The sequence below is a fragment of the Acanthochromis polyacanthus genome, chromosome 12 (assembly GCF_021347895.1).
Source record: "Acanthochromis polyacanthus isolate Apoly-LR-REF ecotype Palm Island chromosome 12, KAUST_Apoly_ChrSc, whole genome shotgun sequence".
Lineage (NCBI taxonomy): Eukaryota > Metazoa > Chordata > Actinopteri > Pomacentridae > Acanthochromis > Acanthochromis polyacanthus.
This window is the reverse complement of record NC_067124.1, coordinates 18,217,363-18,244,355: the sequence shown is the minus strand read 5'-3', so window position 1 is coordinate 18,244,355 and position 26,993 is coordinate 18,217,363. Positions and strand designations below refer to the sequence as shown.

The 26,993-nt window shown below is 39.0% G+C and overlaps 1 protein-coding gene across 1 annotated transcript; it reads right to left on the bottom strand.

Annotated features, from left to right (window-relative positions):
- Positions 1-2,906: 2,906 nt before the first annotated feature.
- On the bottom strand, positions 2,907-26,993 carry LOC110968422 (phosphatidylinositol-3-phosphatase SAC1-B). The gene is made up of 20 exons (XM_022218305.2): positions 26,881-26,993; positions 26,462-26,559; positions 21,743-21,817; positions 21,482-21,609; positions 16,196-16,345; positions 15,600-15,659; positions 14,174-14,207; positions 13,594-13,695; positions 12,792-12,877; positions 12,192-12,278; positions 12,040-12,108; positions 11,851-11,930; positions 11,635-11,733; positions 11,418-11,556; positions 10,233-10,302; positions 9,749-9,821; positions 6,612-6,705; positions 5,770-5,862; positions 5,622-5,679; positions 2,907-5,458 (listed from the first exon to the last, which is right to left on the bottom strand). Exons 1-20 carry the CDS (start codon positions 26,907-26,909, stop codon positions 5,322-5,324), a joined length of 1,761 nt encoding a protein of 586 aa, XP_022073997.1. The 5' UTR covers positions 26,910-26,993; the 3' UTR covers positions 2,907-5,321.

The following is a 26,993-nucleotide window of genomic DNA, read 5'->3' as shown; positions in this document are numbered from 1 at the left end:
TTCCTGGTGCCGGAGGAATAGACGAGCAGCTTTGTACCTTTACGGTAAGAAGACTATGGCCGTTTCTCAGTACGGAACTGTCTGTACTTGGTTCTCACATACTCGTGTTACGTCATAATCGAGACTGCATCGGACCAGACTAGTGTGCATAGATATGAATCAGTAGATATATATATATATATCTGTGGATGCAGCTTCCATATGAGAGGAAGTCAGACACAGTCACAGAGAGAAACATTAGACCTCACACTGAAACGAAGCTACAGCTCAGTGTCTTGGACAGGATTTATTTTAAGAGCTACATGTGTGACAGTAATAATCCGAGCCAGAGCAGACCTCATTAGCACTTCCGCTAGGTCGGCTAACTTCCGGTCACTCCATGGACACTGTTGTCGATAATGTAGCTAGAAGATGAATTAATTTTTAGCTTGACAAAGACGAGAACAAAAATATTCAGAGCAAGTGGAGCAGCTAGCTAACACTTATTTCAGTTTGATTTACATTTTAAAGTCAGGTTTTTGAAATCGTAATTTTTCCTTAAAACAAATCACGGCTTTTATTTTGTCATTTTATATTAATGGTCATTCTGTAGTAAACAACATTTTTTTTTGGATGTGCTGTCTTTGTAGATGATCTCCTACATATCTCCTACCATTTCTGCATGTTGTTTTGGAACGCAGCCAGCAATAAACCTTTGTTCTGCTCCTCAGTGCACTTCAAGTCTTCTTCCAGATACGTAGCTTGCTCTGCCACAGTCATGAAAAGTGAACATGCAGTGAGAAATGCTGACATTTTTTACCCCTTGGTCTCCTCTAATTTGGGATCTATTATGTCTATAAGACAGAGCAAAACATTCGAAAACACAGGAAATGACAGCTCAACTGTTTTTTCAGAGGAAGAACCTCTTCCTTTCTTGTAACTGGTTTGAATTACTGTAGGTGTGGTTGGATATTTTTTAGGTAGTAAGTGTTTCTACCCAATTTTCTGATAGACAGCAGAATTTACGGCTCCATCAATTATGACAAGTCATCCAGGTCCTCAAACATCACACTCCCACCACCATGTTTCACTGTTGGCATCATGTTCTTCATGTGGAATCTGGTGTTAGCAGTAAGTTCATCTGGTGTTAGCAGTAAGTTCAACCTTTGACTCACCAGTACACAGGATTTTATCCCAAAAGTCATGGGCCTCATCCAGATATTTATGTTCTTTTGGGTTAGGAGTGGGTTACGCCTTGCAAATCTCCCATGGATTCCGTTTTTGCCCAGTATCTTGTTTAATATGGAATCATGTAGACTGACCTTAACTGAGTGAACTGTGGTCTGCATTTCTTTTGATGTTTGTCTATGTTCTTTTGTGACTTCCTGGATGAGATGTCGAGGTGCTCCTGGAAACTTTTGGTCGGCTGGTCACTCCTGGGAAGGTTCACCACTGTTCATATTGTCTCCATTTGTAGATAATTTATACTGTGGTTCACTGGAGTGCCAGAGCCTCAGCAATGGCTTTGTGACCCTTTCCAGACAGATAAATGTAAATTATTTCGTTTAACGTGTTCTTGAACACTGTGGAACGTGGCATCAAGTGATTCTTTTTGAGACTCTTTGGTCTGCTTAACAACAGCAGGAAGGGTCTGTTTAGGTGATGTTCAGATTTAACAAGCCTGGCAGTAATCAGATGTGACTGTGGCTGGTGAAACTGGAAAAATTGAAATTGAAAAACCAAACTGCCAAATGAATTTGATCATTTGGTAAGTTGGTAGTGTAATGGAAAGATTTCTTTGTGTTGTTGGTGTAACCTCTGTCCCAGTTAACCCCAGTATAACCTCTCAGTGTCACCTTTGCTCCAGTTAACTTTTGAACTTACAAGTCTTACTTCAAGCCATATAGCTTCTGCTTTCTGTCAGGTGAAGATAGGGTCATCATGCCCCCAGATGTAACAGTTCCACATCGACCGCCACGAAAGCAGGAACTTCACCAAACATGTAAAACCACAAATTCAGACTTGATACCAAGAACTGACAAAACAACAATATATTAAGTGTAACCTGCCCAGCAACAGCAGCAGTTAGACATCAGTCACATTTTAGTAGAAGAGAACTTCTGTATTCTGTGAGAACCTCACCAGCAGCCTGCTTGGGCCCTTTGACACACTGATTGGACTCTGCCTCAAATGCTACAATGGGAGAGTTGAAGGAACCTACCACAGATCTGGAAAAGCAAATCATTGACTTCAACAAGTCAGAAAAGTCACTTGAAACGGCTACAGAAAAAAAAAATCATTTGTGCAAACAAGTGGAAGTATAAAGTGCATGGCACACCTGAGTCTCTGCCCTGATCAATAAGAAAATGCAAACTTTCACCTGCTGCTGAGAGACGATTGGGCAGGAAGTTCAAGAGTCAATGAAGAAGAACAAAAAACAGGTCTGCAAAGACTTACAAACTGCTGGAACACAGGTGTCAGTGTCCAGTCAAGCATGTTTTGCAGTGCAATGGGCTGAGAGTCTGCCTTATATGAGGGAAGTTTTTACTCCAGCAGCAACTTAAGGCTAGACTGAAGTTTGCTGCTGATCACATGGACAAAGAAAAGGCCTTCTGGAGGAAAGTTCTGTGGTTAGATGAAGCAAAAATGCAGCTATTTGGCCACTATGACCAAAAACATATTTTGGAGGAGAGAAGGTAAACACTTTAACCCCCAGAAAACCATACCTACCATCCAGCATGATGATTTTCATTTTCTGCTCTGAGGCTGACAATGGAACTGGTGCTTTTCACAAGTAACTGAAGTAAAGAAGAGGGCCAGCAAAAGTGGTAAAGAAATAACTTAATCAGTTTAAAATATAGCTTTAGACTGGCCTTCCCAAAGTCCTGACTTAAACTCAATCAAGAAATGGTGGAATGAGAAACAAGTCTGTCAGAAAGCCAACAAATTTAATTGAAATGCATCAATTCTGTCAAGAGGAGTGTCAAAAATACAACCAGCAGCTTGTGGAAGACTCCCAAAAGCACTTAGCTGAGGTGAAAATGGCCAAGCGGCATTTAACCAAATATTAGCCATGCTAAAGTCAATTCCATTTGGTCTGCTGTGGTAAAAAGCTATGTCTTCCATCCAGACCACAGTTTTATAATTATTGTGATCTAGTTTACAGTTTGAATTATGATGTAATGATGAAGTTGCTGCAGCAGCCACACATGTAGAATCAAGATGTTTCAGGCCTATTTCACCTTTCACTAAGTTTAATCAGGAAGAGAATTGCATAACACGATATATACAAACATTTCTGATGACTGTAAAACATACATCAGGAATCCACACAAATGCTGCAGCACTCAAACAATAAAAGCCTGGACCCACCTGTCTGTCTGTAACCACATATTAGCATTGTAGCTTGTATATTTCTGATCCAGCAGATTTGGTAATATTTCCTGAAAACTCATAATAAATCTAAGAACCTAAATGTATGACTGTTTATTGTGACAAAGAGGCATGTATCTAGATAATCCCATCACAGAAAATCACCGGAAACTCAAGACGTCCATGATATACAGCGCTGCTTGAAAGTTTGTGAACCCCTTGAGTAGTTTAGATTTTTCTGTTATTTCACCATGATGTTCTTATTACAGCATCACCAGTTTTTACACATGAAACATCAGGTTTCTGTTTATCAAATCCATGTACTTGTTTTGAGGGAACTGTGTCAATAACCAGCAGATTACATGAAACATGGAATCAGACTTTGTGCAAACGTAAGTGATCGCTAGCTGCACTGGTAAAGTTGAGCCGGTAACAGATTCACTTGAAACACGTGTGGGTGCTCAAGAGATCAATTAAACAGGACAATCAAATGAGACATCCTGAGGAAAGGTTTTCAGCAGGACTGATCAAAAAAGAGAGGAAACTAACCAAAGCACTGTCAGCTGCATCCATCCACTGTAAGACAAATCATTTACAAACAAGTTCACTAACCATGACCGCAACTCTGCTGAATAGTGGACAGTTATTAAAACTTTCCCCAAAAGGCACCATAAAAATAATACAGCAGGTAAAGCAGTAGTTACAGATCTTGTTGGCAGCATCTGGGGTAAATGTATATGCATCTACAATCAGGCCAAAATGTACAGACAAGGCATTTATGGGAGAGCTGCAAGAAGGAAGAACAAAGTTACCAGTTCAAACTTTGAAAGACAGAACTTGGACAAACCAGAGGCCTTCTAGAAGTCCATTCTCTAGACATATGAGCCAAAGTTGATATTTTTGGCTACAATCACAGGATCAGTGTGTTTGGAGAAAAGTCAATACTGTATATCAAGAAAAGAACCTCCTACCGACAGTGAAGCATGATGGTTTAAATGTGAAGGTCTGAGCCTGCTTCTCTGTGTCCAGACCTGGATGACTTTATACTATCCATGAATTCTCAGGCCTACCAACAAATTCTTGACCAGAATCTCCCACCATCATTCAAAGAGCTGAAGCTGGGACAGAAATGGATTATGCATCAAGACAATAACCCAAAGTATTCCAGCAAAGTTACCAAGGAATGGCTTAAGAGAAAGAAGATTTGCTCTCTGGACTGGCCCAGTCCAAGTCCAGACCTCTTTTCAAACTGGGATTTGGATGTTCATTAGATAAGGGTATTTACTTTTTTTTTTTCTTTTTACCAAAAACAATGACCATATTTGGCGGGTTCATAGACTTTCAAGCAGCACTGTACATGGTCCTTGCAAGTGTATGTACATTTATATTCACAACTGTAGTTTCAGACCATAAGAAGTGATGATTTCTTTCAAGCATTGGAACAGGACAGCCTTATCTACCTATTATTGCCCTTGAAGTGCAGACAGCATTTAACCTAAGACAGAACTCATGTAAATGGATACATATTTTAACTGCAAAAATGAAAAGGCAAATGATGGGTACATATAATAATGCATTTACAGCTGTGACATCACTCCAGCTGTTTGGAATCTGATCCCAAAGCATCCATTAGGGAATTATGTGGGTAAAACATGAAATTTTACATAGCATTCCTCTAAAACCAGGAAAAATGAAATATAGCCGGAACAAACTCCAAAGGTTTGGTGTCCAGTAAAACCTGTAGAGATACAGTCATGTCTACTTCACTGGCTGCAGTGTGGACAGCAGCAGGCCCGTGCATTAACAGTCTCTGTCTTTCGACCGCTGTCTACACCAGACCAGCCCTGCGGCTCACCACCCTCGTCCAGCCTGTGTCAGTAAAGACTCCAGGCCTGCTGATGCTGGGGGTACAGTGATGATGAGGAGGTGATGAGTTCGCTTGGGCCCAGCTGCTTTCCACACACACACATTCAGTCCAGTTTTTCCTTCTGGACCAGCTTGGGAGCATCTACAAAGTCCCGTCCATTAAAGAGGATAAGGCCACCCGTCACAACACTGGCTGTCCCCCAGAACAGGACATAAGCCAGAGTCTCCGTCCACACGTCACCTGACAGGAGACAACAGGACAAACTGAGTGGAGGAAACATTTCAATATAATGAGGACACTTGAATTAAGGAAAACATTTTTAAACCTAACATAAATTCATTTTTAAATAAACCTTTAATGTCATCTTTGTCTGTTAGTTGGGGTTTAGTGCTGTTTGTCTTACCAGCCATCACCAGGCAGATGATACACATGGAGAATGCTACAACCATGATGATAGGCAGCTGGAAAAGCAAATGAAGACTTTAGTCAAATTAACAACATCAAAAACCCCCAAAACAACTTATCAGTACATCTCCTGGGGTCTTTCTTACCGTCAGAAACTTCCAGTCTTTGGTGTCACAGAGTGGGGTGGTCCAATCAGCTTCATCCACAGCATAGTTCCCCAGGAATAAATCGATTGAGTCCTGCGGTAAAACAGACCCTCTGAGTCGTTACACTTTGCTGCATTGTCCTGTAATTACTCACACTGCTGATCATCATACTAACTTGCTTGCATTGAGGCTCTTCTTTTGTGAAAAGCTTCATATGTAAGAATAACATTTCACCGATATCATTAAGCAGCAACGCTTCAATACACAAATTCTAGACCATAAGTATGTGGACAGCATATCTTGTATTTCAGGCTCTATGCATGATAATGGAGATTAGGCTGAAGCTTGAGGTCTCAGTTTTAGTTTGAGCAGGTTTACATCAGAGGAGAAAGAACCATGTGGGAGATCGAATTCATTTAACACATACTGTCCAAACCTTAGTGGTTCAAAAATAACTGTATTTAAGTAATTACAGCTTAAACAAATCCTTTCTATGTTTCAGTCATAAGGTCTTCTCTTGATCGTTCACAAAAAACTGATTTATTTACATCAGGGTCAGGGCTGTTTGGGCAGCAAAATCGACCAACACAATATTAAGCAGGGGGTCATAATGTTATACCTGATCGGTGTATGTCAGATGAAAAGTCTACTGTGTGGGAATATACATATACATAGTTTACAAACGTATTTAAACTTTCATTCACAATTGTGGTTCCAGACCATAAGGAGTAAACAGGACTGCTCAAATGCATCATTCAATATCACTTGGCAATAGATCATTTAATAAAGACGAAGAAAGTTAAACCTTCAGCAAAAAAAGACGCTGGAAAGACAGAACCCACCTGTCTAAACCCATCAGAGAAGTTGTTCTTGTAGTATCGGATCATGGAGTTCCAGCCATCCATCAGCAGTCCCCACTGAGTTCTTTTCCCTGTCCTGGAAGATCAATCAACAACTTAAGTCTACTGCCTTTTTTGGTGAAATGTGTTGTTACGATATGTTCTTTGGATTCAAATATTAAGTTTATACAATGTTCAGCATAAATTGTGAATAGTGTACTATGGTAGGCTAATGTTTCTATCTTTGTATCTTTCTACTTATGCAAGATAAATAGAGAACGCAATGTGGTTTTAGAACACACTTATTGTTGACATGGAATGAATCTGAACCATTTCAGCATTCATTTCAACATTTTAAAGATTGTTAAACTATACAACTGTAAAGTGTGTTCATCAAATACACTGAGAAGATTCATGTTCCCGGTGTTTCCATCCATCTCTAGTTTTCCTTTTGCATGTAAACTTTATCCTCTAAATATGGTGGCGTGCTAAAGTTAAAATCTTTGTAATTCTGAACAGCAAAGTGAGCAGGGAACGATGACCTGCATCAAGAACAACAAAAAACATCAAGTTAGAAAATGTCTTTACTCTTCCTTTTTATTTCCATCTTGTACAGTGTCAAAATAACCAAAAAGAAAAAGTGTCTAAAGCAAAGGTTTGGTCACAACTTAGTACTGCCCCCCTTTAGCAGTGATCAAAGCTTGGAAATGCTTTCTGCAGCCAGATAAAGGTCAGTTTGTGGTTTTGCAACCCATGCATGGACTGATTCACACTTTGAACATGGACAGCGATGCACACACACTTCCGTTTGTTCTACAACATACATACTATAAGCAGCGCATGTCCCTCACATCAAACACAGAAGAAAAAAAAAAAACACAGGACACTCTGAATGTTTGTGAAGGAGCTGCTGTGAATTGGCTCTTATTACAGGGTTAGGACAGACTGGCCAACAGCTCCCTGTCAATAATTATTCCTGAGGTGTGTTGAGCACAATAACAGCCTGCTGATGGAGTTTGTTTCCTTCCGTTCCAAGAAGAACATATCACAGGATGTCTTACAGCATGTTTGGCCACCATTGATGGAAAGCATCTACAAATCAAAGTACTTCCAACATCTGGCAGCAACTACTTCAAACACAACTATTTTACAGATGAAGGTGTGGATAATGGAGAATCTCCATCGATTTCTATGAATTTCCTGATGTTTGTCCACAGACATTTAGCTCAGTGAACTGTGAGGACAAAACCTTCAGCTTGTGCATCTTCAGATAGTCCATCATTCACAGAGTATTGTGCAAGTTATAAAGTTATAAAGCTTTGAAATTAGCCTCACCTGGCCTTTGCTGACAATAATTGTGATAAATCCACAGTCATAACAAACTAATTAAGGTAACAGGTATCTGAGAGCTGAAATCTCTTAGTGTGCCCAAACTTTTGCAGGCTCCCCCTTTCCTATATTGTTATTTTCACAAAAGATAACACACTAATCTTGCTAAGATGTCAAAAAAGAATGTTTCATCTTTACTTTCATGCCATTTGAATATCAGGTCATGTAACTATTCAATCACAAATTCTGCCTAACCTTTTGCATGTCACTGTAAAAATATAATCATGTGATACTTTTCCCAGAACCCCAAAACCCACTGAGTGGTTTGAAAGGCTTTTTTTTCCCCAGTGGACAAAATAACATCATCTATCATGGCAAGAAATTGAATAAACAGAAAATACATCCAATTATCAACTTTCCAATGATCTTTGAACTCATCATGTGTGTATCTTTAGTAACCAAATCTTGCCTAAAAATTTGGATATTTCATCAAAATCACTATTTTCTACATGTGTCAATTACCAAATTCTTTAACAAAAACTGCACTCCTCAGAACAAACAAAAAGCCTTTAGTGAAGCTGTGAGCAAAATTCAGTTTGAGCTGAGCTGGGCTAAAGAGTAGGCTGCGCTTACACACATAGGACAATAATGGAAACTAATTAAAAATGTAGGTATTAAACATTTACGGTGTGTACAACCATCATTCTGTGTGCTGTTAACACTGGTGGCCATGTGACAAAATATTTTTTAGTTTTATTAATTTTTTATAAATAGAATTTTCAAAGAAATTCAATGTTTGCTTTGTCATATTTTTTTATCATTTATGGGATTATAACCTTGTTATGTTGTACACAAGAGATTATTACACCGTCTCGACTTCAGATCATGGATGTGCTGTTTCCATTAAAGGCATTAGAGGAGAGTTAATTTCCTACGACTTTGAACGTAGCGTGCGCATGCGCACATACAACCTCTCCCTCACCCCCCTCTAACCTCCCCCCTCTTAACATTTACGAAGAAACGCCCCCCTCCAGAAACTTGCGTAGCACTCGTGAAGTTGTCTTTTACGGCTGGGTCCCCCTGGATCTTTAGCTGCCATTATGTAAAAAAAGATGAGCAAAACAAGTCGCCAGCTAACTACGAAGCTATACCAAAGCAACACATACAGAAAACACGTAAGTCCAAGGCGTACGTAATCTACGTAACTAGGCCGGAGCCGGAAGGTTTTTGATTGACAGGAAAGGGAGCAAACCAAACGCCTCGGTCTGAGCGCGTTGACTGGCTGATGTTTTTCAGGTCCTGCCGTGTCCACAGTTTTTTTTTTTTTTAATTCCTTTAGAAACCATACATACAAGTCGACTAAAGGTCAGTATATTCATTTTATGTGAATCAGACAAATTAAACAAAAAAAAACATCCTCCATAATGCCTTTAATGTGCAGGGCTGAATATTGCAGTAAAAAAAAAAAGAAAAACAGGCCACAGTGAGGAAAAATGCGACAAAAGACAAAAAACTGCTTAGGATTCCTCTGAGTTTAACATGCCTATATTACTATGGGTCCAAGTGACTGGAGAGATAAGTCCATAGTTATGGGGAATAAATAGCTGACAAGATGGCAGCAAAACTGTCAGGCAGGAAAGTGGATTTCTAACAAAACAACTGGGATGGAATAAATTTCCATTAGATTTTAGAATTTCTTTAGCATTTTCTCTTGGCAGGTCAGGATAACCAGAAAAAGTGGTTGAAAGACTAGACAGACTAGCTAGCATGTGTTTAGCTGGATATTAGCTGTTCGCTGTGTGAAAACTGACCTGGTGAAGTCAGTCTTCAGTGCACCAGTACCAGCATACTGCTTGGCACAAGCATCAGCATTGTCTGCCCAGGCTGCATGGAAACAGAACACAAAACAAAATACAAAAGGAGGAAACAGAAAATATTGAACAACACTGAAGAGATTTAATATCATGACCTCTGACAGATGACGTTGCATGCAGGACTGAGTAAATCATAAAGCAGAGCTGAGTAAATGTAAATTCTTATGGAAATATAACTAGGTTGGATTAACTGGACAGAGTGCTGGATGATTTGCTGGAACAAGCCTGATTCAACTCCTCCTCACAACTTGGACTGCTAAAATGTTGGTACGAGACACCACAGCATCCCAGACACCTTGTAAAATACAGGTTGTAACTGTTTGAACAGATAGTGAAGGATCAGCAGCATATGAGGCAGATGTGCAAGCTGATTAGTTTGAAGGAAATTGCTGAAGCCACTGTTATGTGAGGGAAGGCCTACCATTCTTGTAAGTCTTCTCAAAGTCTGTCTGCTCCTCAATCTCCTGCCCCACGTGGAGGACTCCCATTTTCTGCAGGCATACACACAAACATTCAAGTGGAAAATTAATTTCAGAACTTTAATAAAGTCATTTTTTAAAGTCAGATAAGGCAGAAAGCTATACTTATGACAGACAGACAGACAGAACTGGACTTTTTGGAAGGAGGGGCTTGAAGAGATAGGTGTTAAAATGGAGCATTTCAGACAGAGGGTGAGAAGAGGTGCTGTAAAACAAGAAAAATAACGTGTTTTTTTAATATTATACTGTGTAAATATTCTAGCAGACTCCTCTAGATGAGCCGAATATGAGTCCTTTGATTCAAGTTCACACAGCGTTGTTAATTTATTATTTACAAAACACTGACAATTCTGTCCATGTGGGACAATATTGGAACTACTGCTTAGCTAACTGAAACAGTGTGTAGATACTGATCAATCCTGTCCCCATCAACATAAGTGGGTGCAATTCAGACTTGTGCTATGCTGAAAATGATTCAGAAATGTCACTAGGTCCAACCTAGCAAGATCTTTACTGGAACTTTTTGTAAAAGTGAACAGGAGTGCCTTAACCCTCCTGTTGTCTTCATTTATGGGCACCAAAAATACTATTTCTTTGTCTGAAACACATCCAAAATTCAGCAAAAAATATTCCCCAAAATTTTTAAAAATTTGCAAAACATTCAGGAAGAAAATTCCAATAATTCCTTAAAATTTTCCCTTAAAGTTTTTTTTTGTTTATTTTTAAATCCCCCAAATGTGGCAAGAAAAGTCTTGGAAATATTTTTCAAAAAATGAGCAAAAATGTTCCCAAAAAAATTCTAAAACTATCTGAAGAGATTACATATATATCAGTAAAACTTCAAATATTTTCTTTAAGAACACTTTTAGCATTTTTTTTTTATTTCCACCAAAAAATGTTGAAAGATTTCCCAAAAATGTTGAAAATGTGGACATCAGAACTTTCACTGTGAAAATATATTTTTTCCCACATTTTCAAACTTTAAAACGGGTCAATTTTGACCCGCAGGACCACACGAGGGTTAAGACATGAAGCTGACATGTTCAGTTACCATCAGAATAAGGAAAGGTTTACATGTGTGAAAGGGATTTATTGTGTCCATCGCCTGTATGACCATTTGGTCCCACCTGCAGCTGTGAATGAAGTGAGCGTCGAGCCAGCAGGTTCTGGATGACGTTGGTACGGTCCAGACAGTCCATGCAGTTGCTCCGAAAAGTCCCTTCCTGGGTCAACAGCACCTTCCCTTCTGCATCCACTAGGAAATACCTGAATCCACATGCACACCGTTACTCGCTACAGAACGTCATGGCGTCTGCGTGGAGAGTTTGTGAAAACCAAACTCACCCAAAGTCATCCTGCATGTCAGTGACCATGTCCAGTAAGATCTGCAGACGGTGCCACCTCATCCGACTGCACTCCTTATGGAAATCAAACGCTATGTACCTGCAGAAAAGCAGGCATTTACCAAACATTACACTACCTTACGTAGTGTCAAAGTTGAGCGTATACTAGGCACTAAAACAAATCCTGCCGCACATAAAGGCTGAAGGGTAATCTTACTTGATCATGCCGTTACCCAAACTGGCCACCAGCTTGTCAAATGCCTGCTCCAGTGGCTCTTCTGAGCCCTTCTGGTTGATCTGTGAAAGTAGACCAGAAATCAATATCTAGTGAACACACTGATCACACAAATTGTCAGTACTTCACCTGACAGAATCAACAGATATTAGTTGTATTATTTTATCTTACCAAGTTCAAAACGACTTGTCTTCCATAGAGAATAATCTGGGAGTCAAAGTGTCTCTGGAGTCCGTCCAACTGCACGACAAAATGAACTTGAATAAAATTACAAATGCAAAGAAGGTCTTCCTCATTGTGATGTGAATGTAATGAAAACTTACATGATTGACTGTTTTGCTGATTTGTGGCTTTGGCTTGTACTTGAGATTGGGCCTCTGGGACCAGTAGAAGGGGATAGACCCTCGTGTCTACAAAGACAATGACCATATTGCATAGAAACACCATGATGCACAGTAATCCACTCATTCCTCCTTCAGTCACAGTCAGTTTGAGGCATTTAGCAAAGTTACATTGCAGCTGTCCACTTCTTAATATGGATCTTAAGACAGAGACAACAACAGGCTGGTGTCTAATCTATGCAGCACTGTGGTGGGTTATAAATCACAAAATAAACCAAATTCAGGTGGAATATAGAAGCACAAAAACTAGAACAAACTGAACACACACTAAGACTGCTTGTATTTTGATGTATGGTTTTGATTTTGTTGATGCCTGGTGGTGCTCCTCATGACAAATTTTGACATCTTTCATCCCTCGTCATGTCAGCTACAATATTTACTGACAAAATTTCAACATCCAAAACTTTGGATTTCTGTTACTTTCGCTCAATTCTGACTTGAGAAGCCACATTTCTTTCCTACTGACAGTTTAAATGGCAGACTTTATTTAATCTCTTCTGAAGCTTTGTGTCTTTGGCTCACCTGAACAAAGGAAGCCTTGGCACTGTTGTACTGCACTATCTGCTCTGTTTCCACATAGTTTGCTGCGTGTCCTTCTGAATCAATGCCTGCAGATAAAAACAAAAACAACTTTGAGAGAAGTCTGACATCTAATTCCTTCAGTATCAGTATACAGACAATTAGCTAGTCAGTCACTTTATATCTGGTCAATTGTCCCAATACAGTATATTTTTGTAAAATTCACTTAAATATAAATTACTGCTCATATTTATCGACAACTGATAAAATTACAGATATCTGAAAAATAAATAAAAGGTGAAATGATTACAGTGCCAGCACAATGTTGAGTTCTGAATGACTTGTGAATAATAAACCTGTGATAAATGTACGTGTTTTCTGTCTTGCTAATCCACATGGGTATCAGTATTTCCTACCAGCACCAATGAACTGAATGTCTTGTTTTTTCATTTGGTTGACTTGATTTATTCAGTTTCACTCCAACAGTGAACTTGGCCGCTAGAAGCCAAACAGTAGCGTGCCGGCTATTTGTGGTCATCAGACGCCTCTATCGGTTTCATTTCATGCCACTAAATGAGTTTAGAATCTAAAACACACAAATGATGTAGTAGTTATTTGTGGCCTTTGCATAAGTTTAACTTTACTGCTGGAAAGTCGTGTTTTCAATGTGTAAAAACATTTGGTAAACTAAAGAACAATGGGACTGTAACTGCAGGGGGCATTTCACCTAGAAAATATGTAAGAGCACAACCACAACGTATTGTAACAATGGAAATAAGAGGACAGCAGAGTGGACAGCACTGACCTCGGACATAGTAGCGGACACCAGCTCTGAAGCAGCTCCTCCGTGAGATAATACTCCACTCAAACACTTTTCCATTGATGCAGCTTGACTTTATCGTGATGACTAGTGGACAGCTGTGTTAAGAAACCAACAGCACTGGCATGGAACAGTAAGAACTCAGTGCTACATTATAGCAAAAATAACATTATATATAGAAAGATATCTGATGCCTACTGGCTTAAAGTGGACAAAACCTTTTTCTTGTTGGATCACTAACAAAACATTGTTACTCGAGCACATTTTTAATCACTGCACTTTTGCTATTCAACATCTGATAGGCACAAGTTCTTCTGGTTCAAGCTTAAAAACCCCAAAACAAAACACTATTAACACAATCAACGGAATAAAGCCCTTTGAACGTATTCCATTCCAGTAGTCTTAAATCCAGAAGTAAAAGTTTATACACTCCAATAAAGTGGATACACATTATTTAATACTTCACTCCGATAATATGCTACCTGACATGACAGGACCCATTCACTCAGTCTCTAAATTAATTTAAGGAGAGAAAATGAAGTCAGACAACAACTGAAAAGGATACAGCCATGGATGACCAGATAGACAAAGTTGTGTAACTGTAAAAATGCAGCAGAGTTACAGAAGGAAATTTTATTATTACAAGTCTTTTGAAATGAAACTTTATGTTACCTACAGTCCTATAGAGTACTTTCATGAACATCACTGACTGTCCAAACAAAGAGCTTATGTCCAATCAGGACAACCTGGCAGTAGGAATAGCTATATGTTGTCCTGTGTCCACCAGGTGGCGCCAAAACCACACTATAAACATCAATAATGGGAAAGCACACTCAACAAAAATATAAACACAACACTTTTGTTTTTGCTCCCATTTTTTATGAGATGAACTCAAAGATCTAAAACTTTTTCCACATACACAATATCACCATTTCTCTCAAATATTGTTCACAAATCTGTCTAAATCTGTGATAGTGAGCACTTCTCCTTTGCTGAGATAATCCATCCCACCTCACAGGTGTGCCATATCAAGATGCTGATTAGACACCATGATTAGTGCACAGGTGTGCCTTAGACTGCCCACAATAAAAGGACACTCTGAAAGGTGCAGTTTTGTTTTATTGGGGGGGTCCACTCCTCTTCAATGGCTGTGTGAAGTTGCTGGATATAGGCGGGAACTGGTACACGCTGTCGTATACGCCGACACGTGGTCTGCGGCTGTGAGGCTGGTTCGATGTACTGCCAAATTCTCTGAAACGCCTTTGGAGACGGCTTATGGTAGAGAAATGAACATTCAATACACCAGCAACAGCTCTGGTTGACATTCCTGCTGTCAGCATGACAATTGCACACTCCCTCAAATCTTGCCACATCTGTGGCATTGTGCTGTGTGATAAAACTGCACCTTTCAGAGTGGCCTTTTATTGTGTCAGTCTAAGGCACACCTGTGCACTAATCATGGTGTCTAATCAGCATCTTGATATGGCACACCTGTGAGGTGGGATGGATTATCTCAGCAAAGGAGAAGTGCTCACTATCACAGATTTAGACAGATTTGTGAACAATATTGGAGAGAAATGGTGATATCGTGTATGTGGAAAAAGTTTTAGATCTTTGAGTTCATCTCATAAAAAATGGGAGCAAAAACAAAAGTGTTGTGTTTATATTTTTGTTGAGTGTATATTTTGTGGAGAACACATACTGGAATTCAACTTAAAAGACCAAGACCCATAAAAATGTCCATTTTCACCACTCTTGACACGTGCACAGTTTCGTGAGTCTCCATGCACATTTAGCCCTTTAATTGTGTGATTCAGTGTGGGGCAACAATAATAAAAATGATGATAAACGGAGCAGGTTTAAGAACACTTTGTGGTTCACAGGCTTCAATAAAAACACGACTTGATGTGCAGGTCAAAATAATAAACAGAGCTGGAGTTCTCACACCAGTTGGTGCTCAGGCCTAAACAAAAACAATAGTTTGCTCTTACCTCTGGCTGTGTCATGAATTCCCTCAACAGGTGGCTATTCCAAACAAAACGCTGATCTGCCTGTAATGAGGACAGGTACCACATGATAAGACACAGCTACATAAATTAGCAGACATGAGTGTAAGATGCCTGAAAAAAATACTTTAAAAATGTTTCCAAACATAAATGTCCATTAAGACACAAGATAATTTACTAATAAAAACAAAACTACTCTGATGTTTGGTTCCAACTGGCTACCGCTAACCAACCAATCCACAGAAAGACTGACTATTTGTTACACTGTCCAGTCCCAGCATTAGAGCCACTGACGAGTGAAGTGAATAGCATTGATCATCTCGTTACAAAATGATGTTCTGCTGGTAAAACTGAGGTCTTGCATTCTATTCTGATACACACCACTCACCTAAACTTTGCTGCATACTATGCTAAGAAACTACCTCACCCTACAATCCTGCCTGCAAATGTCTTAGTCCCAGACACCACATGGACGGTCCCCCATCCATGTCAATGTGGATCAGAGCTGTTTTGGCAGCACAAGACAGATCCAATATTACATAGATGGTTTTAACGTTGTGGCTGAAGCCTGTAGATCTCACCCTCTCTACAAGGCTCATCTCCTGAAACTCAGGGCTGGTGTTTGCCAGACGCTGCAGAGTGTGGGTCAGGTCATAGTCTGTTGCAAAGTAGAGGCCGTCTGTTTGAAGAACACTGTTGATCATAGACAGGAAGGTCTTGTTGTCTTGCATCTGAAACAAAACACAGTACCAGAGGGGAGAGAGAAAAATAGTGGATAAAATGATCTACATGTGTTCATTTTTCACATTTAACTCATATGTTTAATTATACATAGTTTCATTCACAATTTCCATATTTTGTTTGCATTCACTTTCCATAAAAGTTAAGAGTCAGAGCAGTTACGGTAGAGATATTAATTTCTGCTGTTTTAGTTGTAATGTGTCTTCTCACTGATTCTGAACTCTCATCTCGTTACCAGATTAAATGTTCCAGTCGTACAAAACAAACTCTAGTTAGACTATTGCCAGAAAATAAAGTCTCCTTTCTTTTCACTGCTCTCACCACAGGCTGACCTCACAACATTCCATCTTTTGCAGTGGTAAACAACATCTGGTTTCTAACAGAAAACCTCTTATCTCTAACACAAATACTAGTAGATACTTCATCATCTACTATTAATAATCCCAGATAGAGGATTCTAACTGGTAGAAAGAGATCGAGGGAAAGGATGCTGGAGACAGAAGTGAGACTGTCAGTCTGTCAGAAATGTAGTTAGTTTTTTTTCTGCAGATATGACTAACTGAACTTTTTTCATGAAGCAAAAGATCTTAATAATGTCCTATCTGTCAATATGAGTATTCTATATGTTGAGTTTTTATACTTTTGCGACATGCAGCTCCATCTAGTTTACTTCTGCATTATCAATTTTTTAATAATGTGCACTCAAAGACAGAATTTCTTAGGAACAGTCATAACGATTGCTGAACACAAAATGGAAGCCAAAGCATTAAAGCCTCCATTTAAAAATACCTCCAGAATCATGGACTGTGTCGGCTGCAAACGTAGACTGTAGGGGAAACTACCAAGAGTCTGGGTACAGCTTTGAAGGTCCTATTCTCTGAGGTGATCAAGAACCTTCCTGAGCACAGCCCATCAAAAAAAAGGCTTCCAGCTAACTCAACAGGAGGTTGTGTAACTACTGAAAGGCTCTGGCAGGTCGTCTGCCAGTGTACATCAGCAGATTCAGAATTAAAGGTCTTAAGAGAAGTAACAGTGAAAAATAGGTTATTTTTTCTTTATAAGTTCCTGAGATATTGTCAATCAAACAAACCCACAAATTTTACTGTGCAAATAAAACCGTGCTCAAAGTGGGTTGAAGACAGTTTTAGTAAAAAAACGATCTCACGAAAGAAATGATGTACTAACTTGAAATTTCACGGAAAACATTTTAAATGCAAATAATTTCTGATTTTTAAAAAAAAGTTTCCAGCAAATCAGAGATGATTGAGCATAAAACATTCTGAGCTGTGTATAGCCCTAAAAATTGTCAACTAAAATAATTTTTAAGTGTGAAAACATCTGCTGAACAAAAATGTGTGTGTTGTCCCAATATTTGGTAGAGTACATCGACCAAAAATGTATCAAAGAAAGCAAGAGAACACGATAGACGTAAGAGCTCAAATAGGAACATCGTGAGTTTTTTGAACAGTGAAAAAAGAATCAGGTAACATTTAAAGTGTAATATAATGTAAAGGTTGAAAAAGTTGCAAAATTTACTATTCCAGCTGTTGAGACACTTCATCCTGGCTAGGGTTGTGGGGACTGGAGCCTCGCCCAGCTGATTTACAGCAAAAGAAAAGCACAGTCTTATATTTACTCTATTTATTTGCTGTTAGTAAAACTGCAGAGGTGTTGTATTTTTCTGTTTGTAATGTAGTAACTAGATTATCACCTCAACTGGACAGGATTTACAGTGTTTAGGAAATCATAAATGAACTTTAGTTATCTGAATAGTTCAATAAGACGGCTATTAGTTCAGATTTAGTCTTTTACTTGCTGGTGAATTGTTACATATTATATTTTTATATGTACTGTTCTGTCTTGTATGTAGCACAAATACCTACACAATGGTTCTCTCCAGCATTGTTGTGAATTTGTCTGAACAAAGAGGAACATTAATGTAAAGTGATTCTGTCTAATGGACAGAATGTTGTCACTCTAATAGATTGATTGATGAAGGCAGCAATGTTATGCATCCCAGGGTTTACAATAGTTATATGATCTATTTTTTATTTGTTTGCCGTGGCTAAACTGTGCTAGTGGGCTCACAGACAAGAAGACGAAACCCCCGTAGGTCACAGCAGTTGTGAGAAAATACAAAAAAAAAAGATGAAGAGGGCCACGCCAGTTAACTGGGATGGCATCAAATCAACAGGAATGTGCAAAAACAAATTAGATACAAAAACCAAGAACAGGCTGGCGGTGCTGATCCAGTTACTGGAAGGACGATGAACTCAAACCCTTAAAGATTCTTCATGAGGTGGAGAAATCTGCCGTTTCCTTTATGCTGCTCCTTCTTCAAATCATTCAGAACAATACCCGTATACAGAAACTGTACACCCTGAGGAAACCTTTCGGAGGAAGCACTCAAAGAAGCAACCGTTCAAACGGAATGGTCCAAGCTTGTATTAGAGTTCAACCAGACAGCAAACAGTACAGCTCTGATGCCACCTAGAGGGAAATACAGGCACAAACAGCGCAAACAACTGCATCTCTTATGATTAGAATAAAGTGAGTAAAAAATAATAAATATTTTTGATGTTATATGTTGTCAAGAGGAAAATGAGACGAACCAGACCAAACAATAAAGAGCTGAAGGCCGCCGTGAAGCCAACCTGAGCATCCATTACAACTCAGCAGTGCTGCAGGCTGATGGCCTCCATACCACTGCTGCAGAAATTTGAGCAAAAGAAGCCTTTACCAATTAATAACAGAAAATACATGAAAGTATTGTTTGTTTTGTTTGTTTTACGTTTGGATATGTCTCCATTATAAGTACTTGTTTTAGGCAGTCTTATATTTTGAGACAGATTTTGGGAGGGTTCATGAGCTGTAAGCTTTTAGCATGATAGTTAAAACAAATTAAGGCTAGAAATATTTCAGTTTATCTGTACCGAGTCCAGAATACATAAATTTTGCTTTGCGCAATGTCTGATTTATTTATTTTTTTTAACCTTTTCTGCCATATTCTAATTATATGAGATGCCCTTGTACAAAATCTCAGTTGCACAAATGAAAGCCCATATGCAAATTATTGAGAGAATTCTGAAAAAAAAGTCATCAGCAGCGGTCAAGGCTCTTCACAGAAACTGGATTGGGACACTACGATACATACAATGTGAAGTGAATAGGTACTACTAAAACGTTTCCTGCAGCAACATGTTCAGTTTTCTTAGAAATAAATCAATAATCTATGCAGGACTGACGAGACCCAGATCAGTTACACTGATCAAGCATAACAGTGTGACCACTGACAGGTGAAGTGAATAACACTGATTATCTGGGTTGGATATAAGACAGGAAGTGAACATTTTGTCCTCAAAGTTTATGTGGTCAAAGCAGGAAAAATGGGCAAGGTTAAGGATTTGAGCGTGGTGACAAGGGTAAATGACTCGGTCTGAGCATCTCCAAAATTGCGGCTCTTTTGAGGTCTTCCTGGTCTGCAGTGGTCAGTATCTATCAAAAATGATCCAAGGAAGGAACAGTGGTGAACCAGCAACAGGGTCATGGGGAGCCAAGACTCACTGATGCATGTGGGGAGTGAAGGCTGATCCGTGTGGTCCGATCCAACAGACTGGCTGATGTTGCTCAAATGACTGAAGAAGTTAATGCTGGTTCTGATAGAAAGGTGTCAGAACACACAGAGCATCACAGTTTATTGTGTATGGAGCTGAATAGCTGCAGGATAGTCAGGGTACCAATGTTGACCCCTGTGCACCATCAAAAGAACCAACAATGCAAGCATCAGAACCAGACCACGGATCAATGAAAGAAGGTGTCCTGGTCTAATGAAACACATTTTCTTTTACATGCCCAAATGTGCCGCTTACTTGGGGAACACATGGAACCAGGATGCACTATGGGAAGAAGGCAAGCTGGTGAAGGCAGTATGATGCTCTGGGCAATGTTCTGCTGAGAAACTTTGGGTCCTGCCATCCATGTAGATATTACTTTGACATGTACCTCCTATCTAAGGATTGTTGCAGAACATTTACACCCTTTCACGAAAACAGTATTCCCTGATGGCTGTGGATTCATTCAGCACCACAATGCACTGTGCCACAAAGCAAAAATGGTTCAGGAATGGTTTGATGATCACAACGAGTTTGAGGTGTTGACTTGACCTCCAAATTTCCCAGATGTCAATCCAAACAAGTATCTGTGGGATGTGTTTTCTGATAGACAGCAAAATTCATGGCTTCATCAATTATGACAAGTCATCCAGGTCCTGCAGAAGCAAGGCAGCCCCAAACATCAGACTACCACCACCATGTTTTAATGATGGTATCATGTTCTTCTTGTGGAATGCAGTATTACAGCAATAGTAGTACGTTATTGTACACCAGATGTAATGGATTCATGTCTTCCAAAAAGTTCCATCTTTGACTCATCAGTCCACGGGATGTTATTCCAAAGTCTGGGAGCTCATTCAGATGATTTTTTTTTTAAATGCCAGATGAGCCTTTGTGTTCTTTTTGGTCAGTAGTGGTTTGCGCCTTGCAACTCTCCATGGATGCAAGTTTTGCAGAGGGTCTTCCTTAATGTCGTAACTGAGGCGAATGAGGTCTGTAGTTCTTCAGTGCTGCTCGTCTGGGTTCTTTTGTGACCTCCTGGATGTGATGCCAATGCACTTTGGGGGAAATGTCGGTCGGCCACTCCTGGAAAAGTTCACCACTGTTCCATGTTTCTACATGTGTGGATTATGGCTCTCACTGAGGTTGACTGGAGTCCCAGAGCCTTAGCAATGGCTTTGTGACCCTCCAGACTGATAAATGTCAATGATTTTATTTTGCATCTGTTGTTAAATCTCTTCAGAACTTCAGCCTACTGCACAATACCAGACAGGCTCTATTTAAGTAATGTTTAGATTCAAGAAGCCTGGAAGTAATCACACTTGGGTGTGGCTGGTGAAATTCAACCCAACTGCTAAATGAATTTCGTCATTTGGTAGATCGGTAACTATCTGTAGGGAAACAAACATTTTTTCACAGCACTATATGTGATCTTCAACAACATCTAAAAGGAAGATCTAAAACAGCAAAATGCAAAAAGTTGAAGCCATGCCATTAAAGGATGCAAGATCCTACCTGACTATCTGTCAGGTGTAGTATTGTCTTCTTATAGGAGATGATGTCAAAGTCCACAGCCTTCCATACCGCATGACCCAGCAAATCTCCGACCTTCTTTTTCTTCGTGATGACAACTAGGTACATGCCTAAAACAGCCAGGTGGTTACACAGCAGAGCACAACAAACTGTTGGAATTGCTCACTTCTTTGGTAGATTATGGTTGCTATATTTCCTAATGTTCGCAGTAACATGATTTCCTGCATTATAAACGGTACTTACCTGCCACCAAATGTATAGTTCCCATGAGTCCACAGATTGGCCTGAACTCAGCTGATGCAGGGATGTCCCTTTTCACTAAGGACAACAACAGGAACACAACAAAGGTGAGTAACTCTTCAGTAGACCTCCATGATATGAGGACGTCTGTGATGTGACACAACATTGTTCAACAATTCAATAACAACATGACATGAAATAAAAAATAAATATTGAATAGAATTCATTTTATTGTCATTGTATCATCTTCAATGAAATGAAGCAGCAATCCTGTCAGTGGATTCACAAAATCAGACATTTTTAAAAAAAATACAATGAGAAATGTGCAAACATAAAATACAACATCTAGTAGGAAAAAAATATATACTATATGCAAGTTTAGATATGAAAATAGCTTATTCTTTTAGAGAAAGCTGATTTGGTTTTTAGAAATGATAAAAACAGTGCCGCAATTGATGTTGCATTTCTTGATATTACTGAACATGTCCAAAAAGTATGGCTTAAGTAGTGCAAAAATTACAAACATTTGAATTAAAAAAACAAACAAACATATATTTAACATTACACGATGCTGAAACTGATAAGTGCAAAACTATTAACAAAAGTAAGATTTGGAAATGTGTCTCAGTGGTCCTTCTGTAGAATTGCGGGGCGGAAACAGTTTTTATTTATATATTTTTCCATAATGTTGATCCCACAAGAGGTCATAGCGTAGGGTCAGCCACACTAAGGCACCCCTGGTTCAGTGCCTTGGTCAGGAGCCGAGCAGTGTCAGTTTGGTCCTTTCAAATTAAAACAGAAGTGTCTAGAGTAGCTTCACTAATCATAGGAAATTTAACTGCCAGTACAGTAAGGCAATTTATTTGATATTCTAAAATAAGACTGTCTGTCATTTTAGTTCATAAAATCTTGAAATAAGGTCAAACAGACTCATTTAAAGCAATCCAGTAAAGCCAAGTTTATGCAATCACATTTTTTGTAGATTAACATGTTCCTTGTATGAATGTAAAAAATAACATAAACTAAGTTGCCTATCAAGACAGGGTAAGTGACAATAACTTGAATTAAGTCAAAGCCTTAAAAATCATTAGATAATCCATTTATACTAGGAACACAATCAAACCATAAGAATATAACAGTGGATAAATACGCAGCATTTGAAATGTGTAACATAAACTGCTTAATCCTCTGTAGGGCTGTGGGGGGCTGGAGTCGATCCCAGCTGACTTCGGAAGGAAAGCAATAATTAAAATTATTTATTATTTGAACTTTGTGCTTGAGTTATCATTATTCTGGATATAAGTCAGCAAGAGAAACCAAGCAAAATGTGTGTGAACAGCACTGGCTCTTAATTTTCTTTCTACCAAGACCAAAAATACACGTCATACACTGGTGCATCTCAAAAAATTAGAACATCATGATGAAGTTATTTTTGGAATTTTAATTTTTAAAAGTAAATATTCATAAATTCTATATTAATTTCACATGCAGTGAAATGTTTTAAGCCATTTTTGTTTTTATTTTTGATGATTGTGTTTTACAGCTCAAGATCTTTGTTACAACGTTTCCTCAGATCGATCCAGAAAGCATTTACAATACAGAAATGCCAAACTTCTGAAAAGTATGCTCATTTGAACAGTCAATACTGAGTTTGGGTTTTGCACCACATTTTCTGCAACAATGCAGTGTGGTAGGGAGGCAATCATCGTCTGTGGCGCTGCTGAGATGTCATTGAAGGACAGGTTGCTTTGATAGTGCCTCGTCCTTCTGCTCGTCTGTATTTTTAGGTCATGTGTTTCTCATCTTCCTCTTGACAACATCCTATGTGGGAGTTTTTGTATTGGGTTCAGGTCTGGCGAGTTGGCTGGGAAATTAAACAGTAATATCATTGTTAGCAAACCATTTGGCATTAGTTTAATGCAGGCAGGTGCAAAGTCCTACTAGAAAAGGAGGTCGGCATCTCCATAAAGCTTGTCAGGAGATGAAAGCATGAAGTGCTCTTCACTCTCCACATAGATAGCTGCTTGACTTTGGACCTGATAAAATACAATAGAACATTGGCAGCAGATAACACTGCATCCCAAATCATCACAGACTGCAGAAACTTTCCCTTGGAGTATAAACAATGAGACTCCACTTAGCCCAAGTAGGACATTTCTGACATTGTCTCTGGTTCAGGAGAAGCTTGACTGGGACAGTTGAAACCCGTTTCCCGAAGACGTCTGTGTTTAGTGGCTCTTGATGCACGGACACCATCCTCAATCCACTACTTCTGAAGCTCCCTCAAGTTCTTGAATCTACTTTTCTTGACAACCCTCTCATGACTGCAGTCGTCCCTGTTGCTTGTGCACCTTCTTCTACCACCCGTTTCTCTTCCAGTCAACTTTCCATTAATAGGCTTCAACAGAGCACTCCCACTCCATGACCTTTAGTGGCCTACGCTGCTCATGGAGGGTGACAACGACCGTCTTCTGGGCAGCTTTCAAGTCAGCAGTCTTTCTTGTGGTTGAGTGTACGGAATCAGACCAACGTACTAAAAGTCTAAATGAAATATTCTGCTATTTATATATTTATTTGAGATACTTAATGAATATTTGAATCAGAAAATGCAGTAATTGTATCGCCAGTTCTTTCCCTGAGGTTGTCTGATGTCACTTCTTTAAACTCAGCACAGGTTCAGCACTTGCTTTACTTGCTGAACATCTGTGTATAGTTATATTTTATTCACTTAACACCACACATTGTAGGATGCGGTAGATCCTGCAGCTCACTTAGACAGGTGTGTAACCACAAATTACTCTCAAAACAATGAAATGGGGAGTTTTAATGTCAGATTTACGCTATGTGAAAACAAGTTATTTTATCTGCAGTGGGCTGTTATGTTACAGGCAGATTATTCTATGAGCAAAGCGCATTTTAAATGTTAATACCGTAGTTGATCATGTTCACATAATAGTAGGATGTCAAAATAATGAAGTAATAATAATAATAATAATGGATGAGATTTATATAGCACTTTTCCATTAAGGCATACTCAAAGCGTGTACAATGAATCCATTATTCATTCACTCACACAGCAGACCAATGGAAGCGTGGCAGCCAATCAGCACCTACAGCCCCTCCGACCACCACCAACATTCACACACATTCATACTCCAGTGTGAGAGCAGCACCGGAGGCAAGGCGGGTAAAGTGTCTTGCCCAAGGACACAACAGCACATGAACCAAACCGCCGACCCGCTCTACCACCTGAGCCACAGCCGGCCGGTGATAAATATTTATTTCGTTTTGCAGACCTACTGCTGCATTAGGCTACCTCTACCTCTTCACCGACCCTTTCCTTTCTCTCCTAATTTTGTTTAAGAAAAATCAGACACACGCTGCTTTATCTTTCGAATGCGCCACACAACAGCTTGTTTCACATCAGGTGGAGACAAACTGACAGAGCAAGTCATGAAGAAAAAGTATGAATTTGTTTGAATGTGACAGCGTGAAACTATGACACACACACTTTTAAAAAATTGTCGCAGCCTGAAACCCTGACAAAAAAATAAAATAAATACACCTTTTTGTTTTTTTTTTTTAGCGGGTATTGTATTTTAAATGAAGGAATCTCAAACATTTTTGCAGACCCCCACTTAAAAATGGGGGTACAGAAATGGGAAGTGGTTCAGAAAGTCAGTGGGAGGGGCTGAAAAGTCATTAAATCTAGCAAGAAAGTCAACAGCGGCAACACTGTGTGTGAGTGAGCTGGGTTATTAATTTACCACGAATGAGTCAAGGGTTGTATGCACTTGTAATTTATATCCAAGGTATTTCCTGAAGTAGAACAAAAAACAAATACCCATAGAAATAGACTTCCACTTGAAACCCTGTTGCAGAGATGTTATTTTTGAAGTCTTACACAGAAGTTAGCTTCCCAGTTAAACTATTTTATTTTTAGTTAAAGAATCTCAGCGGTGAAACTATTAGAATACATTTTATGTCACAGCTATTAAATACACACACACACACACACACACACACACACACACACATATATATATATATATATAGATAGATAGATAGATAGATAGATAGATAGATAGATAGATAGATAGATAGATAGATATATTTAACCAGACATATTTGCATTATTGAAACAATATATAAAGGTGTAATTTTTTTAAAACTTTTTTTTAGTGCACGAACAAAGAAAAAATGAAAAATCGGAATACTCAGTAATTCTTCATTTTTGTGTCAGATTTCAATGATGCAACAACCAAAATTTGAACAATAAAAAGTCAAGTGGGAGACAATTATCTGTTTGTGAAACAACTTCAGCAAAAAAATTATCATATTAGTTTCAAGTCCAATTGTCATTTGATACATTTTAATGGTGCAAACTTGTAAAAAATTGCTAAGATAAAGATAAAGAAACTTTATTGTCATTGTGCAGAAGTACAACAAAATTTGTTAGGAAGAACATGACAATTAGCAGGAGTGCAAATAAGAATAAAAACAGACAAAAATACTCTTAAAAAAAAAGAAAAAGAATCAAACAAAGTACTACATACAAAGTAAAGTGGTCAAGTGTTGCAAGATTGAGAATATAAAATAGTGTAATTAGTGGAAGTACAGTACTATGGAAAGATAAGCTCGGTCTTACTGCTACAGCCTAAGTTATTTGCATACCAGTCTCTTCATACCACTGTGCTCTCATCCATCTCTGTGTTTTCTTACCTGTGAGAGTCATCTCAGTGGACACCCTGTCAATAGCCAAGACATCCAGGCAGCCATCATCAGCAGCCTCTATGTAAAACTTCTCTGGTGTGGTGCGTCTGGAGCAACACAGGCAAGAACGGGTTTCAGCACTCACAACAACAAACATCTAACAACTGTCAGCTGTCGACAGGCTGATAGAAACACAAGCACTTACGGACTAACGCCACTGCAACAAAATAATGCGGACATGAACAACTGTAAGGCAACGTTAATGCAAGAACATTAACACGAACATAGTGCTTTATAAGTAAAACTGACATGTTTGCGGTTAGCTATGTCAGTAAGTCAAATCCTCACAGAGACTCGCACGCCTCTTCATTCACCGTGAACATAAAATAAGGTTATGAGATGTTAAAATGTTATACTACAGCACTTACAAAATAAAACTCTCATAGGGCCCCGCCATCTTTCCTCGTTCACAACTGTGACGTGTCTTCTTCTTCTTCTTCTTCTCTGACGTTTATTGGCGGTTGACAAACAGAAAGCTGGT